Here is a 15,503-nt window from a genome sequence, read left to right as displayed (position 1 = left end):
AATTGTTTCTTTTTGTGGCTTGTGAAGGCCCCCCCCCCCCCCCCCCCCAAGTGGGTAACTTTCCTGAATAGCAAACTACTTCTGGACTTCTTCTTAGAAGAAGCAACCATGTTCTTAAAAGATTGCACTTATTCAATGTGTGATGTATATATTATGGAATGTGCACATTTAACATGCTTAAAATTGCATAACATCGTGTGCATTTATCTAGAGTAGTTTAATACACCCCTCTCCTCTTCTATTTCAAAATGGTGAGAGGATTGTATTTATCTAATCTGTATGTATATAGCAGCTTAAAGAAAATCGTAGTCACAAACTTAATTTTTGGTCTCCAGGCAATTGAGGAACAGGGATGCAGCTGTGAGGTCACGAGAGAGGAAGAAGTTGTATGTTAGGGATCTTGAGTTGAAGAGTAGATACTTTGAATCAGAATGCAAAAGGCTGGGGTTTGTTCTCCAGTGCTGTCTTGCTGAAAATCAAGCTTTACGCTTCTCTTTGCAGAATAGCAGTGCTAATGGTGTTTCTATGACCAAGCAGGAGTCTGCCGTGCTCTTGTTGGGTAAGTGCATAAGAAACATTCTTGTCATTTGGCTAAAATACATTCTTTATACCACTTTTTGCTGCTAAAATTTTCTGGACTTTGCTTTAGTTGACGTTTGAAGCAAGAAATAGATGGGAATGTCTGACATTTTTCCAGTTTGCCATGGTTATGTTGAATAGAAAGATGCATTATGTTCTCTCAAATGCCTATATTAATAGATGCAATATGAATTTGCAGAATCCCTGCTGTTGGGTTCCCTGCTTTGGTTCCTGGGCATCACATGCCTGCTCATTCTACCCAGCCAAACCTGGTCAGTTCCAGAAGAAAATCAGGGAAGCAGAAACCACGGGCTTCTCCTTCCAATAAAGGAAGGAAAAAAGATTAGTTGGATTTTGTTGTTCCTGTCCTTCATGATGGGCAAAAGATGCAAAGCTTCAAGATCGAGGATGAAGTTCAACCCCCATTCCTTGGGAGTTGTGATGTGACTCGTTGTGATCAAATCCATTCCCTTAGGTGGATCATGGTTCCTTTTGAGTTCTTTAGTTTTGTATCAGAGATTCTCTGTATGTGTCTTGCTTTGACATCTGAAGGATGTAGTTCACTGTTATTAGTTAATGACTTATGAGCTATATATTATCTATGCAACTTTTTAACAGTTCCAGCCGAAATTTGGTTGTCTTTATTTTTGCTTTTCCTTTTCTCAATATCCTTTTTACCCCATAGTGGTAGTTAGGAGCGGGACTATCAGGCCACCATTTCATCCTCCTTGCTGAATTTCCAGTACTATGAAATCATGTGAAGATGGATGGATGATGGGATCTCTATTAATTTGGAGTAACATTCAGCATCTTTAAATTATGTTCAAACTTTGATGGTGGATCAAACCACCAGCTCTATAAGGTTGCAGACAGTGGTCTGTTTCTATTATTTTCCCTTCTTTGAAGGGGGGGATTGAGCAATGCAAAAAGGGGGTTTGACGAGATAAAAGACTAAGAAAGCGTATGTACTTGGGGGGAGCATATTCCGCAAATGTCTGCACGCACTCTTGTGCGTGGGCAGCATTGGAGAAAGAAGGAAATGTGCATTTTGTAATGTTTAAGATATTAAACTGGGGGCGCTGTTGGAAAATTAAAATAGAAACTGGCTCCTGATGCCATAAAAAAAGATCAAATTTTGTTGTCAAATAAGAAAAAGGCACTGAGAAAGTTTTGTCATTGTCCCCACTCCCCATCGAGAAGTTAGGTGAGGGTATTCTAGGTGAACTCTGAATTTACGTAACTATCCTCAAGGGCATATTCCTATCTGGACTTTCAATACTCAAACCTCTTGGCTCTTTCACTAGGGTGCAAGAAACCAGAACTTCTTTTTGCAACAGAAATGGTGATGAACGTGTTTTCATACTCTTAAATTGTTTATAAGTGTAAACACAACCGACAGAAGTAAAGGAAAAATCAAGTTTGACGTGGTAACATTTGTTAATACTCTTCAACACAACACAAAATATTGAAGGATTAAAAAGTAGAATATTGAGAGTAATCGATTTATGCATATTCCTTATGTTAAAACAAATTATGCTTTGGTTCATCTCTTTTTCTTTCCGCAACATACATATATATTTGCTTAATAACAGCATAAAGAGGAAGGGGTATTTTGGTCATTGCGCAGTGGCTGTACGGTGATATAGTGGGAAATGGAAGGGCATTGATACAGAGAGTTAGAAAACTGGTTGCTGTGTTTGTTGGTTGTATCGCCCCCACTATTTATTTTTATATATAAACGGAGGGAGGGACGGTCTTTTCAGAGTTAGAAACTGACAACGAGTGAGTGTGTAGTACATTATATTGAAAAAACAAAAAGTGAGTGTGTACTGCGTAGGTGCCAGGCATCAACAATGGATGCAGATTACGGCATACCTCGAGAACTCTCTGATTTGCAGAAGCTTCGGTCTCACTACCACCCTGAACTTCCTCCTTGTCTTCAGGTACAACTCTTCTATTTTTCCACTCCTTTTGCTAGATCTAACCTGCTAGATCACACTGTTTTCTATCGTCATACTACTATTTTCTTCATATCACATGTATTCTCCCATCAATCTAATTCATCTCTCTTATTACACCATTTGTTTGTTCAAGTTACTAGTAATTTGATCGATTATTTGGGAGAGTAAAAGACTATTTGAGAAAGTTGGCGTCACAGGACTTTCTACATGTAACAAGTAATATAAATATCTTTTTCCATTTTATTCTGAAAGAGTTCACTACTGGACTTCACTCTGCTCCTGTTCCTGCTCCTGCTCCACCATATATATATATATATATATATCCTTGCTGCCGGCTGAAAAATCATGTCTTTACATTTTCATCTGAAAAAAAGTCACCTTTTTACTTCAACTGAAGTAAACAACACATATAAACTGTCTCTGTTGCCCTTTTTGAAATAAATTATCAGGAAAAAACGCTGCTAAACTTTGACAAAATAAAACTTACAAGTTACTTAGATGTTTGTCGGACTGTCCCCAGACATTCATGGCTGTCCAACTATTGTAGTTAAATGCATCACCACTTTGTTTGATTGTTTACATTTAGGAATTTTATCTATGATATTTAAGACCCTTAAGCAATTTGTCCTTCAGTGTTATTGTTTTAACATATTCAATCTTGACTGTATCCCGAATTGTTCTGACTTATACAGGGTACTACTGTCCGGGTAGAACTCCGTGATGCAACCACTGCAGCAGATCCCTCTGGTGAACACACAATTAAACGGTTCTTCCCACACACTTATGGTCAACCATTAGCCCATTTTCTTAGGGCAACTGCCAAGGTCCCTGATGCTCAGATAATTACTGAACATCCTGCAATTAGGTATTGCGTCAGACGATTGCTCTATAATTGTGCAGTTTACTCACAAACTAGATCAGGATTGTGATCACTGATCAGGAGATGTTTTCTAACATATTCTATGTTGATTTTATTTAGGTTTATGGATCTACCTCTGTTTTCTGGATAACATTCCTTTTGTTTTGTCTGTGATTGAAATCCTTTTCTATTTATATCCTCAAAATCTAAACCCAAGGGAACTAATAGAAAATATTGGTTTATGCATTAGAAGCTAATTCACATATAGGTTACAATAAAATGAGTGTTATCCCTAATCTCTTTGATAGGACTGAAAACTGTGCTCACTGATTATCCTCTTCTTTTCTTAGGGTTGGGGTGCTATTTTGTGGTAGACAATCTCCTGGAGGACACAATGTCATATGGGGTCTTCATGATGCTCTTAAGGTTCACAACCCCAAAAATATCTTGCTTGGGTTTTTAGGTAAGCATTTCCTTTACGTGACACATTTTCCATTTGAGAACTTTTTTATGACAATTATTGGGACACTACAGTAATAGTTGACACAAGTGTCTATTTGCATATCTACTTTACCACCATTACCATGAGTGTCTCTTTGCATGTGTCATGTTCAATATTTCGAGGGTCATGCCCTAACGTCGAACAATATTTTTCCTGTCATGCTCTAATGTTTCAGTTTTTTAGAAACTTGATTCTCCTTAGAGAAGGCTAATGTGTTGAAGGTCTCTTTTCCAAATCTCAACAGGTGGTTCTGAAGGTTTATTTGCACAAAAAACTCTAGAGATCACTGATGATGTTCTTGCTACCTATAAGAATCAAGGTAATTCACATCTGGATGAAGTTTGCTCTTTATATTTTCGTTTGGCCTTTTTTGGCTTATTTTTGTTGCCTTTTTCCTTATTAAGGTGGATATGACATGCTGGGACGGACAAAAGATCAGATTAGAACGACTGAGCAAGTAAATGCTGCAATGGCTGCATGCAAAGCTTTGAAATTGGATGGCCTTGTCATCATTGGAGGTATTGATACTGCTACAGTTATTAATGGTATATGATGAATCTAAAAGTACACTATTCCACTTCATCTAAAGTCTAACAGTATGCATTGGCTTGAAGGAGTGACATCAAACACCGATGCTGCTCATCTGGCAGAAAAATTTGCAGAAACAAAATGCCTTACAAAAGTATGTGTTATTCCCCTTGTGACATGTAAAGCAATGAATATTCTATTCTATTTTTTCTGATTTTTCCTGCTTCTAATCCAAACTTTGCATCTTATATCCGCCATATTGTCTTATTGCATTAGTATCACACCAAATTAATGTCTTTATCTTCTTTAGGTGGTTGGTGTTCCTGTTACATTAAATGGGGATCTCAAGAATCAGTTTGTTGAAGCGAACGTTGGTTTTGACACAATCTGCAAGGTATTAATACAATCACCACATAGAATTAGCTCGTAACTAATTTTCTTTTTTTCCTTGAAATGCATTGCCGTGGAGATTCTTCTTCTTCATGCTTCCCACTCCTTGGTTTAGGGTTGGTTTTTTGGTTTCTAGGTGGGCTGAGAGTTTGATTGGACCTCCTGCTTCAATCTTCTTCTTCTTTCTTCTTCTTGTTCTTTGTAGTGGAATTGGTGGCATCATTCCTCGTTTGATGGTATATTCCCTTGGGTAGATGTAGGTTTTGCAGTGTTATATTCCACTTCAATGGACTTTTAGATGGGGAGTAGCTCTTCTTCTTCTCTTTGTGATGTTGTGGATGTTAATTGAGTTATACAAGCCTTGGACTAGCTGATGTGTCTTTTGACTTCTTGATTTCTGGAATTCTATCCAATTGTGATTTAGATCAGGGAAAAGCTAATTATATGTGGTTCCACCTCAGGTTAACTCCCAACTAATTAGCAATGTATGCACTGATGCACTCTCAGCTGAGAAGGTACCAACTCTATTCATATCCTGAAATGTTTTTCGTTGTTGCTTCTGATGTAGTAGGGTGCTGAAAATACAACATAGAATACTAATCTGGTTGTACGAAATCCTGATGGGGGATTGTCCTCACTAGTTGATTATGATTTACAGCACATGTTTCTTGTTACACCTTTGTTTTTGTCTTTCTATTAATGTACTGTGGGGATATTTCCTTTTCAGTATTACTATTTCATTAGACTCATGGGGCGAAAGGCATCACATGTTGCATTAGAGTGCACTCTGCAGTCACATCCTAATATGGTTAGTTTTATCTCTGAGATGATAAGCTGGTGCTGCACCTTGGACATGGTGCTTCTTATATATTGCGAGTGTTCTGGCTTAATAAATGTTGAGCGAGCTTGCAGGTGATTCTTGGAGAGGAGGTAGCTGCATCAAAGCTTACTATTTTTGACATCACACAACAAATTTGTGATGCGGTTCAGGCTAGGGCTGAACATGGTATTGAAGTTACTAGGTTATCATTTTCCTTTAGAGTCATTTTTGAGTTTTCCGGTCAGCTGACTAAGGTTTTGCATTCAGATAAAAATCATGGTGTTATCCTGTTGCCTGAGGGCCTTATTGAAAGTATTCCTGAAGTATATGCTCTATTGCAGGTATGATGCAAAATAAATTGTTTAACAAGATATCTTAGCTGCTTTGTTGGGATGTGGATTTGTTATGACATTGCCTTTTCTGATTGACTATGAATTTCAGGAAATTCATGGTTTACTCAGGCAAGGTGTTTCTGCTGATAAGATTTCCTCTCAACTATCACCATGGGCTTCTGCACTTTTCGAATTTTTGCCGCATTTTATCAGAAAGCAGGTGCAGTTTCTGTATGTGTATAAATTGACTGACTGAAGTTCCATAGGACAGTGCTTACACCCCTAGACTTGTGATTTTGCAGCTTCTCCTACACCCAGAATCAGATGACTCTGCTCAGCTATCACAGGTTACTACACTTGCTGTTTGGATGATGCTGCTTGATGATATATGAACTATCTATCAGTTGATTGTCTTTAATGTTTTCCTTACAGATTGAGACCGAGAAACTTATAGCTCATCTCGTGGAAACAGAAATGAACAAGCGATTGGTAGGTTAATGAAATCAATTAAGTATGTTGTATCTAATGATTCTTTGGGATTGCTAACAAGAGATTGAGAGTAAGTTAGAAGTACAATGTCCCGTAATGATTGAGGATGATGTTTGTGCAGATAAAGATATTTTGAACCCGAGAGTTCTAGGAAGTTACTCAAATTGTCTCTTTCTCCTATTCATGAAAAAAGATTAACTTTTTTCCGTTCTGCTTGTTAACTTCAATGGGATGATGTATGATCTGCAAAGGCTCAAACATCAGGTGGATAAAATTTCCCCATTGCACAAAATTTTCATATTCAGTAATTCTTTAGTTTTCCTCTGATGGAAGTCAGTCCCTGACGATCAATCATTCTTTTCTCTTTTTATTTTCATCAAGATGTTTCTTGTTACTTTGCTTTAACAGACTATTTGTAGGTGAGAGTTAAAAGGAAAAAGACTGCAGCTACATACTTTAAAGATACCTGCTCCCAATTTTTTATGTATGACTGTCCTTTTTCTTCTGTTCCTTTACAGAAAGAAGGAACTTACAAAGGAAAGAAATTTAATGCTATTTGCCATTTCTTTGGTTATCAAGCACGGGGATCATTGCCATCAAAGTTTGATTGTGACTATGCCTACGTAAGTTTTGCTGGAGTTTCTATATCTTCTTTCTAATCTTGATTTCAGATACATAATTCCGACAAAACCAAATGCAGGTTCTTGGTCATGTTTGCTACCATATTTTAGCTGCTGGTCTTAATGGTTACATGGCTACTATTACCAACCTGAAGAATCCTGCCAACAAGTGGCATTGTGGTGCTTCCCCTATATCTGTAAGCAGCTTCTTTGAACTTTTCCGGAGATGCACCCTAAGCTTCCACTTTTTTGAAGTTGCGAATATCCAAAAATTATTTGCTCTGTTCACTGCTTCGTTACTGCAGGCAATGATGACTGTTAAGCGTTACGGTCGTGGTCCCGGTAAAGCATCAATTGGGGTACCTGCTTTGCATCCTGCTACTGTGGATTTGAGGGGCAAATCATATGAGTATGTCAAATTTCTGAATTGTTGTTTATATATATTTTCAGCTTAAAATGAATGGAACTTTTGAATTTCAAAAGGTAGGGAGTAGTAGACATCAAATCAAAAGGAGATGTTTTTAAGAAGTGGCACTCTAAACATGCATTTTGTAAGTAAACTGCTGGAGCAATATGTATCCTCTTGCAGCACCTAATTTCTCTCTTCATTTTGTGCAGGCTGTTGAGTCAAAATGCAACAAAGTTTTTGTTGGATGATGTTTATAGAAACCCAGGTCCCCTCCAGTTTGATGGCCCTGGTGCAGATGCCAAGGCCGTTAGCCTTTGTGTTGAAGACCAGGATTACATTGGCCGTATTAAGAAATTGCAGGAATACCTAGACAAGGTGCTGAATTTTGAAACATCATCTCTTTTTACCAACTTCTGTTGGCTATTCATTTAATGTCTCATTTCTGACTGTGTTATGACATGCTTTGTTATTTTATTTTCAGGTGCGTACAATTGTGAAGCCTGGTTGCTCACAAGACGTCCTGAAGGCTGCATTAAGTGCCATGGCTTCTGTGACTGACATTCTTTCAGTGATATCGTCACCCTCAAGTGTGAGCACACCATTTTAGATGAGAACCCATCATCTTTTAACATTGAAAAGATTTGGAGGAACTCTTGCTTTTGCGGCTGTTTGCTTAGTTGTTTTTGTGCATTTTTCTTTTTTCAATCTTGTAAAAGCCAAATAATGTTGAGAAGATTATACTACTTTCTGAGAGTTTGTTGAGGGATCCAAATATTCCTGTGCATTAATAAACTATTACAGTACGTACATATACTCCTTCAAATCATTTTTCTTGACAGTAAAAAATATTTATTAGTATTAGTGTTTGGATATGAATTTTATATATAAAGTAAAAGCTGAAGATTTAGAAAACAATGGACACGAATTTTATGAGTGCAGTCAGTATTTCACTTAAAATACTCTTCAAGTACTTAAATATGTTAAGGAACTGGTCTGTTTATTCAATGGTTTTTTGAGTTTTCTTATGGTTGTTTATTTCATGAGCAAAGCCCAATTGACATATTCTTCCTGTGTTACATACCGTTAAAAAAAATTGGTCAATAAATAAAGAAGATGATGTCTAACAAACCTATATATGCCTTGTGGGAGTGTCTGCATTTGAAGTTAGAATAGGAGGAATGATACAGAAGTAGAAAAATAGTTGCCTCGAGAGCAATTCTTGGTATTTGAATTTGCGGAGTGGGCAGTTGAACTCTCATCCTAGGCATCGTCGTCTTTCTCTTCAATTTCAAAAAATCCACTGCCAGGCTAGTTTCTCCTTGTTTTTCATTCCCTATATTATCTTTTTCAATCATGAAAAATGCCGTCAAAACATCTTTGCAGAACCAATCAGCCACGGGTTCCATTGCTAACTTCTACGCAGTGCAGCTCCAACTTCTTTGCCGAGAGCATAAGCATGCCACCTCAGCGTCTGCTCTTCTTCGATCAATCCATGCCAACATGATCACCTCCGGATTCAGCCCGCGTAGCCACATCCTTAATAACTTAATCAATATCTATTGCAAAAATTCCGGTCTTGTTTATGCAAAGCACCTGTTTGATAGAATTCCCCAACCAGATGTAGTGGCAAGAACAACTATGATTGCTGCATACTCTGCTTCCGGAGAACCCAAGCTTGCAAGAGAGGTTTTTGACAAAACCCCATTAAGTATCCGTGACACTGTTTGTTACAACGCTATGATTACAGGCTATTCACACAACAACGATGGCCATGCTGCTATAAAATTATTTCTTGATATGAGGTGGAAAAATTTTCAACCCGATGAGTATACCTACACCTCCGTACTTGCAGCCTTAGCCCTTATAGCTGATCATGAAATGCACTGCCGGCAGCTGCATTGTGCTGTTGCAAAGTCAGGCATGGCCAACTTTAAGTGTGTTGTCAATGCACTTATATCTGTTTATGTCAGATGTGCTTCGTCACCCCTAGCATCATCCTTGCTGTTGATGGACTCAGCTAGCAAGTTGTTTTATGAGATGCCAGAACGGGATGACTTATCTTGGACTACGATTATCACAGGGTATGTGAAGAATGATGATCTTGATGCTGCTCGGAAGGTGTTTGATGGTATGGATGAGAAGTTGCTTGTGGCATGGAATGCCATGATCTCCGGATATGTGCATAAAGGTTTCATCTTTGAAGCATTAGATATGTTAAGGAAAATGTATTTAGCAGGGATGAAGCCAGATGAGTTTACCTGCACCAGTATCCTCAGTGCTTGTGCCGATGCTGGACTGTTTCTTCTAGGAAAGCAGGTGCATGCTTATGTTAGACGAACAGAAGAGAAAATCCATGTGTCTGTATATAATGCTTTAATAACATTATATTGGAAATGTGGTAGAGTTGATGATGCAAGAAAAGTTTTTGATAATCTAGTTTTTAAGGACCTTGTTTCATGGAATGCAGTTCTATCAGCATATGTGAGTGCAGGGCGGATTAATGAAGCTAAGTTATTTTTTGATGAGATGCCAGAGAAGAATTCCCTGGCATGGACGGTAATGATATCAGGATTAGCACAAAATGGACTTGGAGAAGATGGTCTCAAACTGTTCAACCAAATGAGAGTAAAGGGGATCGAGCTGTGTGACTATGCATTTGCTGGAGCTATTACATCTTGTGCAGTGCTTGGAGCACTAGAAACAGGATGCCAACTCCATGCTCAACTAATCCAGCGTGGTTATGATTCAAGCCTTTCAGCTGGAAATGCATTAGTCACATTTTATGGAAGATCTGGGGTCATTGAAGCTGCACGTAATGTGTTCCTCACTATGCCTTGTGTAGATTTGGTGTCTTGGAATGCATTGGTTGCTGCCTTGGGACAGCATGGATATGGTGTTCAAGCGGTTGAACTTTTTGAACAGATGTTAGATGAAAATATAATGCCTGATAGGATAAGCTTTCTCACGGTTATATCTGCTTGTAGTCATGCCGGATTGATTGAAAAGGGACGACACTACTTTAATATAATGCACAGTGTTTATAAAATAAGCCCTGGAGAAGATCACTATGCCCGTTTAATTGATTTGTTGTCTCGAGCTGGAAGGTTATTAGAAGCAAAAGAAGTGATCCAGAATATGCCTTATAAACCTGGAGCACCCATTTGGGAAGCTCTTCTTGCTGGTTGCCGAACTCATAGGAACGTGGATTTGGGGGTTGAAGCAGCAGAACAACTCTTTGAGTTGACGCCACAACATGATGGAACCTATATACTTCTAGCTAACACATTTGCTGCTGCAGGCCGATGGGATGATGCTGCTAAGGTGAGAAAACTGATGAGAGACCAAGGGGTGAAAAAAGAGCCTGGATGTAGTTGGATAAAGGTTGAGAATACCGTTCATGTATTTTTGGTGGGTGATACTGCACATCCTGAAATTCAAGTAGTGTACAACTACCTGGAGGAATTAAGGCTGAAGATGAGGAAAATGGGATATGTTCCAGACACGCAATATGTGTTGCATGATATGGAGACTGAGCAAAAGGAGTATGCTCTTTCAACTCATAGTGAAAAGCTGGCGGTTGTATTTGGGCTCTTGAAGCTTCCTCGTGGAGCCACAATTAGGGTCTTCAAGAACCTTCGGATTTGTGGTGACTGCCACAATGCCTTCAAGTTCATGTCGAAGGTTGAGGCAAGAGAAATCATCGTCAGAGATGGAAATAGGTTTCATCATTTCAGGGATGGTGAATGCTCATGTGGGAATTACTGGTGAGATACCGGATAAGATTAGAGTCACCTATTGAGTGTCTTTGGTTCCGGAGATTTGAATATGTCATTCTGGAACCGGTTGTATTGCCAGGGAAAAGTTGCAGCACCTTTGGACAGTAAATGTAAGACTTCAAAGCTAAAACCAGGAATGTGCTGCTATCTTGTTTGGCTGTGGCATTTTGAATACAGATCTTCACGGTGAATGTTTCTGGTTTGTGGTTTCCGGGTTGGTGAATGCTCATTGGTACCTTATTGATACTTAAATCAAGATGCATATGCCTTATAGTTATACACAACTGAGTAATTATCAAGGAAAAGAAATTACCGCTCCAGAATGCTCCCACTTTGTGAATATTTGCCTTGATTAAGAACTTTGAGTGCCAAAGGGTGGAGAGACTCTCTGCTTGTTTAGTGGTCGGAGAATGATGCAGTTGCAATTTCTAGAATCCTCAAGCACAAAGGTACTAATATCAGAGAAATATGTTCCCATGAAACATGTTTCTGTGTTATGCACTTTATTGAGAGAACTATTTTATGCACTATATATGAAATAAATTAGCTCTGTTCCTGGGGAATTCCCACCCCAGTTTTCTTACCTTAGGATTTAGATTGTAATTTGTTTTATTTAAAGTTGAATGAATTTAATTGAATGAGATTCTCTTTGTAAGGATTTGATACCTGGGTCTAATTCAACTCCAAAAAGTTAGCTCATGAGGGAGGATTGCCCAAGTCCATATTAGCAGACCACCAGTCCATTCCCAACCAATGCGAGACTCTAACCCACTCGTACACTCTTTAGGTTCAAGTTATTATCTTTTTCGACTTTGATGAATTCATTGTTCTGCATTCTCTGTGTCATCTGGTCTTTGATTATAACCACTCACCCGATTTAGCTAGAATTTCATTTTACAAATGGTTTGTTGTGTTCCTTATCTATATGCTGAAAGTTACCTTATTTGCCTGTTTCCACTGACAGATGAGATACTTTTTTTTTAATTTCAGGAGTACAGCTTACAGTCCATGCAAAGAAAACATCTTCATGTCCTCCACTGATTCCATCTGACAACATCTACCAAATTTAATTGACTATCTTTCACGACCATTGCTTTAAATAAGCATAGGGCTGAAGGCAGACTTGGTTTGCTGCAATTGTCCATGGGCTGGCACATCTGTCTCTTTAGCAAGTGAACTGCTTTTTCACGTGCCCTAATTGGACTTGTTGAACTCAAGAGTTGCTCTCTGCTTGTGACTGTTCTGACCAGCTGTATGCTTTGTTCAGGATGCTCTGTGCACCAGATATACTTGTATTTGAAGGAGTTTCCCCCTATTATCTGGTGCAGAGTGGCTGATCTTCTTGCTTAACTCAACTAGACCAGCCACTCTTTGAAATGGCTTTATCTAGGCTTGATCCCAGCCACTAAAAATTATTGTTTGTGGGATCACTGAAGTTTTTGTGAACAACAATTGATCTTAGCTAACTCTGAAATCAATCTCGCATTCAATTCACTCTTGAGAAGAACCAAAGGATTTGACAGAGGTTGTAGATACTAGAAGTTAAATCACTATAGTGTAGATTCACTTGTCATAATTTTTCTTATCTTTTAGGGTTAGACACAGAAGTTTGTTTACTTAATCGTTGTACTTAACTCATCTCTCCTGGAATCTTACATTTGAATGCAAGCACATGTTGTAATTGTTTTATTATGGGTTCGCTAACTTTATGCTTCTGATTGTTCTTCCTGCATCACCTGCACGTAATCCTATGTAATTTGACTTAGCATTTCTCTACAGATAATGGAAACAGAGCTGAAGAAAGCAGACTTGTCATATTTAATTGGATAAATCAGAAGCAGTTTGTTTGGCATATTTAATTGGATAAATCACTATCCTTATATTTTAATTGGAGAAAGTAGGTAGAAGACTTAAACTTGGGATCAAGGCATATTGTTTTGCTTAAATGGACAACAAATATAAAAACTGCCCTATTGATTACATTTTCAATAAGAAAAGACACGGACGGTTGTAGAAGATTCTTTTATTTCTAGTGTAATGGATATTTCATAGAAGGTCGTATTCGATGTTATCAATGTGAACACACATAATTTTGTTTGCTGGCTATGTTGATGTCATAGCAAAGATCACAACAGATGAAAAAGTCGTGACTTTTGGCCTCTTCTTTCCTTTCTGGTAGTAGTTATAGTCCTAACATAAATTTTCTTGCAAATTGGTTTGCAGTTTGATAGAGAATGGAGCAAGGAAGAGTTGAGAAAGCACATCATATTGTGGTGCTAGCAGATCAGGGACAGGGCCATATTAATCCGATGCTCCAATTCTCAAAACGCCTGGCTTCCAAAGGAATCAAAATCACTGTAGCCACCACACTCTCCAATGCGAAGTCCATGAAAACTACTTTATCTTACTCCATGATCACTTTTGAATCCATTTACGATGATTGCTCCCAAGGCGGGGTGGTAGGTCCTGGAGGTTTCAAAGGATTTCTAGACAGATTCCAGGCCAGTGGCTCAACAAACCTCACCAGATTCATCTTGGATCATGAACACCCTGTTAAGTGCCTTGTTTATGATGCTAACATTCCCTGGGCTTCCAAAATTACAACCCAATTGGGCATAGCCGGCGCGGCCTTTTTCACTCAATCATGTGCTACTGCTGCTACCTACTATCCTATGTACTGTGAGGTTTATGAAAAGACTCCTCTTTCCATGCCTAGTTTTCCGGTAATCACAGGATTGCCAAAGCTCAGGTTTCCGAATCTGCCATCTCTTGGTTGTAGCACTGGCCGGTATCCCCCAATAATCATTCACATACTTGGCCAGTTTGACAACTTTGGAAAGGCAGACTGGGTCCTCTTTAACTCATTCGATAAGTTGGAAGAAGAGGTAGGTACACCATATCTCATGTGCTCTTTCAATTTTTTCTAGCTAGTCTTGAATATGTATGCACGCCAGACTTGGGGACAAGAAGTTAATAATACTTCAAGCTGGTAATGTATTGTTTTCTTGTCAAATAACTGTAACTTTAAAGAACCTATAACTCACATTTGATTTGTTGTTCTCAAGCTTTAAAAGCTTATAACTTGCTGGAATTTTTCAGCGCCAAGTATAACTTTGTTGGGACAGGTGGGGAAGAGGGACAAAGTGAAGACGGGGTTTACTCAAACGAGTTGAATAAGCAAGCCAATAAGATCAAATTGCTCTTGTTGAACCAGCTACTAATCACCAAGTCCTTTGTTTAGCCATGCTATTTATTTGATTCTAAGGAAGATAATTGTTTGACTCACTCAGCTAATTAATCTGAATTTAGGTTGTCGAATGGATGAAGAAAGTTTGGAATGTAGTAACGATAGGTCCAACATTGCCATCATTTTATCTTGACAAACGAGTTGAAAATGATAACGAGTATGGCTTCAATATTCATAAGCCAAATTCTAGCAATTGCATGGAGTGGCTTGACAGTAAGAAAACTGGATCAGTCGTCTACGTCTCTTTTGGAAGTGCAGCAAATTTGTGTGCAGAACAAATAACAGAACTAGCTGATGCTCTCAGGCAAAGCAACATTATGTTCTTATGGGTGGTGAAACCTGATGAACAGAGTAAGCTTCCCATCGATTTCAGCAAAGAGACATCAGGTAAGGGATTGGTTGTGACATGGTGCTCACAATTAGAGGTACTAGCACATCATGCAATCGGATGCTTCATATCACACTGTGGATGGAACTCAACCTTAGAAGCAATAAGCTTCGGTGTGCCTATAGTTGCAATGCCTCAAATATTAGACCAAATAATCAACGCGCATTTTCTAGAGAAAGTTTGGAGTGTGGGGTTGATAGCTAAAGCAAATGAGGATGAGAAAGGTGTCACTGCAAGTGAAGAGATATACAGGTGCATCAGGGAAGTTTTAGAAGGAGAGAGAGGACGAGAAATTAGAAAGAATATTACTAGCTTGAAAGAATTGGCTAAGGAGGCAATTGACACAAGTGGAAGTTCAGACAAGCATATTGATGAGTTCATTTCACAGCTTGATCCTGCCTACTTGAGACACAGATCAAACTACAACTGAAATTGTACAATTTATCTCACTTGTCTTGTGAAGTATATTCTATGTTTGATTAAATGCTCCTGGTGTTGCTTCACATTATATCGCACACATAAATTCATACATTACTTGTGTATGTATAACGAAATGGAGCAATCAAACATTGTACTTATTAAACTACTACAATATTGATTTCT

The 15,503-nt window shown here is 38.5% G+C and overlaps 4 protein-coding genes across 5 annotated transcripts in view; all 4 read left to right on the top strand.

The window, feature by feature from the left end:
- LOC102588102 (bZIP transcription factor 60) overlaps positions 1 to 1,221 on the top strand; it is a 2,520-nt gene extending 1,299 nt beyond the window's left edge. Inside the window, exons 2-3 of the mRNA XM_006342130.2 lie at positions 336 to 559; positions 779 to 1,221. Of these exons, the coding sequence (XP_006342192.1) occupies positions 336 to 559; positions 779 to 1,026 (472 nt within the window). The 3' untranslated portion in view covers positions 1,027 to 1,221. The remainder of the gene's footprint in view (positions 1 to 335; positions 560 to 778) is intronic.
- Positions 1,222 to 2,380: 1,159 nt separating this feature from the next.
- Positions 2,381 to 8,232, top strand: PFP-ALPHA (pyrophosphate-fructose 6-phosphate 1-phosphotransferase alpha-subunit). The gene is given in 19 exon segments (NM_001288429.1): positions 2,381 to 2,522; positions 3,233 to 3,405; positions 3,750 to 3,862; positions 4,146 to 4,220; positions 4,306 to 4,419; positions 4,516 to 4,583; positions 4,740 to 4,823; positions 5,281 to 5,334; positions 5,547 to 5,627; positions 5,732 to 5,825; positions 5,907 to 5,980; positions 6,081 to 6,191; positions 6,274 to 6,318; positions 6,404 to 6,460; positions 6,979 to 7,083; positions 7,161 to 7,277; positions 7,386 to 7,489; positions 7,699 to 7,864; positions 7,971 to 8,232. Coding segments are annotated over 19 exon segments (1,851 nt in total). The 5' UTR covers positions 2,381 to 2,432; the 3' UTR covers positions 8,097 to 8,232.
- Positions 8,233 to 8,438: 206 nt separating this feature from the next.
- On the top strand, positions 8,439 to 13,500 carry LOC102588754 (pentatricopeptide repeat-containing protein At1g25360). Of its 2 annotated transcripts, XM_015306446.1 has the most exons (3): positions 8,439 to 11,714; positions 12,256 to 12,790; positions 13,045 to 13,500. In XM_015306446.1, exon 1 carries the CDS (start codon positions 8,843 to 8,845, stop codon positions 11,255 to 11,257), a length of 2,415 nt encoding a protein of 804 aa, XP_015161932.1. In that variant the 5' UTR covers positions 8,439 to 8,842; the 3' UTR covers positions 11,258 to 11,714; positions 12,256 to 12,790; positions 13,045 to 13,500. The 2 variants fall into 2 exon arrangements, with proteins under 2 accessions (XP_015161932.1, XP_006342194.1); XM_006342132.2 differs by lacking the exon at positions 13,045 to 13,500 and having other exon boundaries at positions 12,256 to 12,955.
- Positions 13,500 to 15,330, top strand: LOC102589085 (UDP-glycosyltransferase 74E2-like). The gene is made up of 4 exons (XM_015306464.1): positions 13,500 to 14,150; positions 14,193 to 14,254; positions 14,365 to 14,419; positions 14,575 to 15,330. Exons 1-4 carry the CDS (start codon positions 13,500 to 13,502, stop codon positions 15,328 to 15,330), a joined length of 1,524 nt encoding a protein of 507 aa, XP_015161950.1.
- The last annotated feature ends 173 nt before the right edge of the window (positions 15,331 to 15,503 follow it).

This window comes from Solanum tuberosum, unplaced genomic scaffold, assembly GCF_000226075.1.
Source record: "Solanum tuberosum cultivar DM 1-3 516 R44 unplaced genomic scaffold, SolTub_3.0 scf00032, whole genome shotgun sequence".
NCBI classification, from domain to species: Eukaryota; Viridiplantae; Streptophyta; class Magnoliopsida; order Solanales; family Solanaceae; genus Solanum; species Solanum tuberosum.
Note: the sequence above shows the minus strand (reverse complement) of the source record. Positions and strands in the feature narration are given on the sequence as shown.

Bases quoted from the DNA above. Each gene is read 5' to 3' on its own strand.
- LOC102589085 (XM_015306464.1), top strand. From the start codon at position 13,500: ATGGAGCAAGGAAGAGTTGAGAAAGCACATCATATTGTGGTGCTAGCA. The intron at 14,151-14,192 runs GTAGGTACACCA...AATTTTTTCTAG, and splicing joins TCGATAAGTTGGAAGAAGAG to CTAGTCTTGAATATGTATGC. The intron at 14,420-14,574 runs GTTTACTCAAAC...ATCTGAATTTAG, and splicing joins AGGGACAAAGTGAAGACGGG to GTTGTCGAATGGATGAAGAA.
- LOC102588754 (XM_015306446.1), top strand. From the start codon at position 8,843: ATGAAAAATGCCGTCAAAACATCTTTGCAGAACCAATCAGCCACGGGT.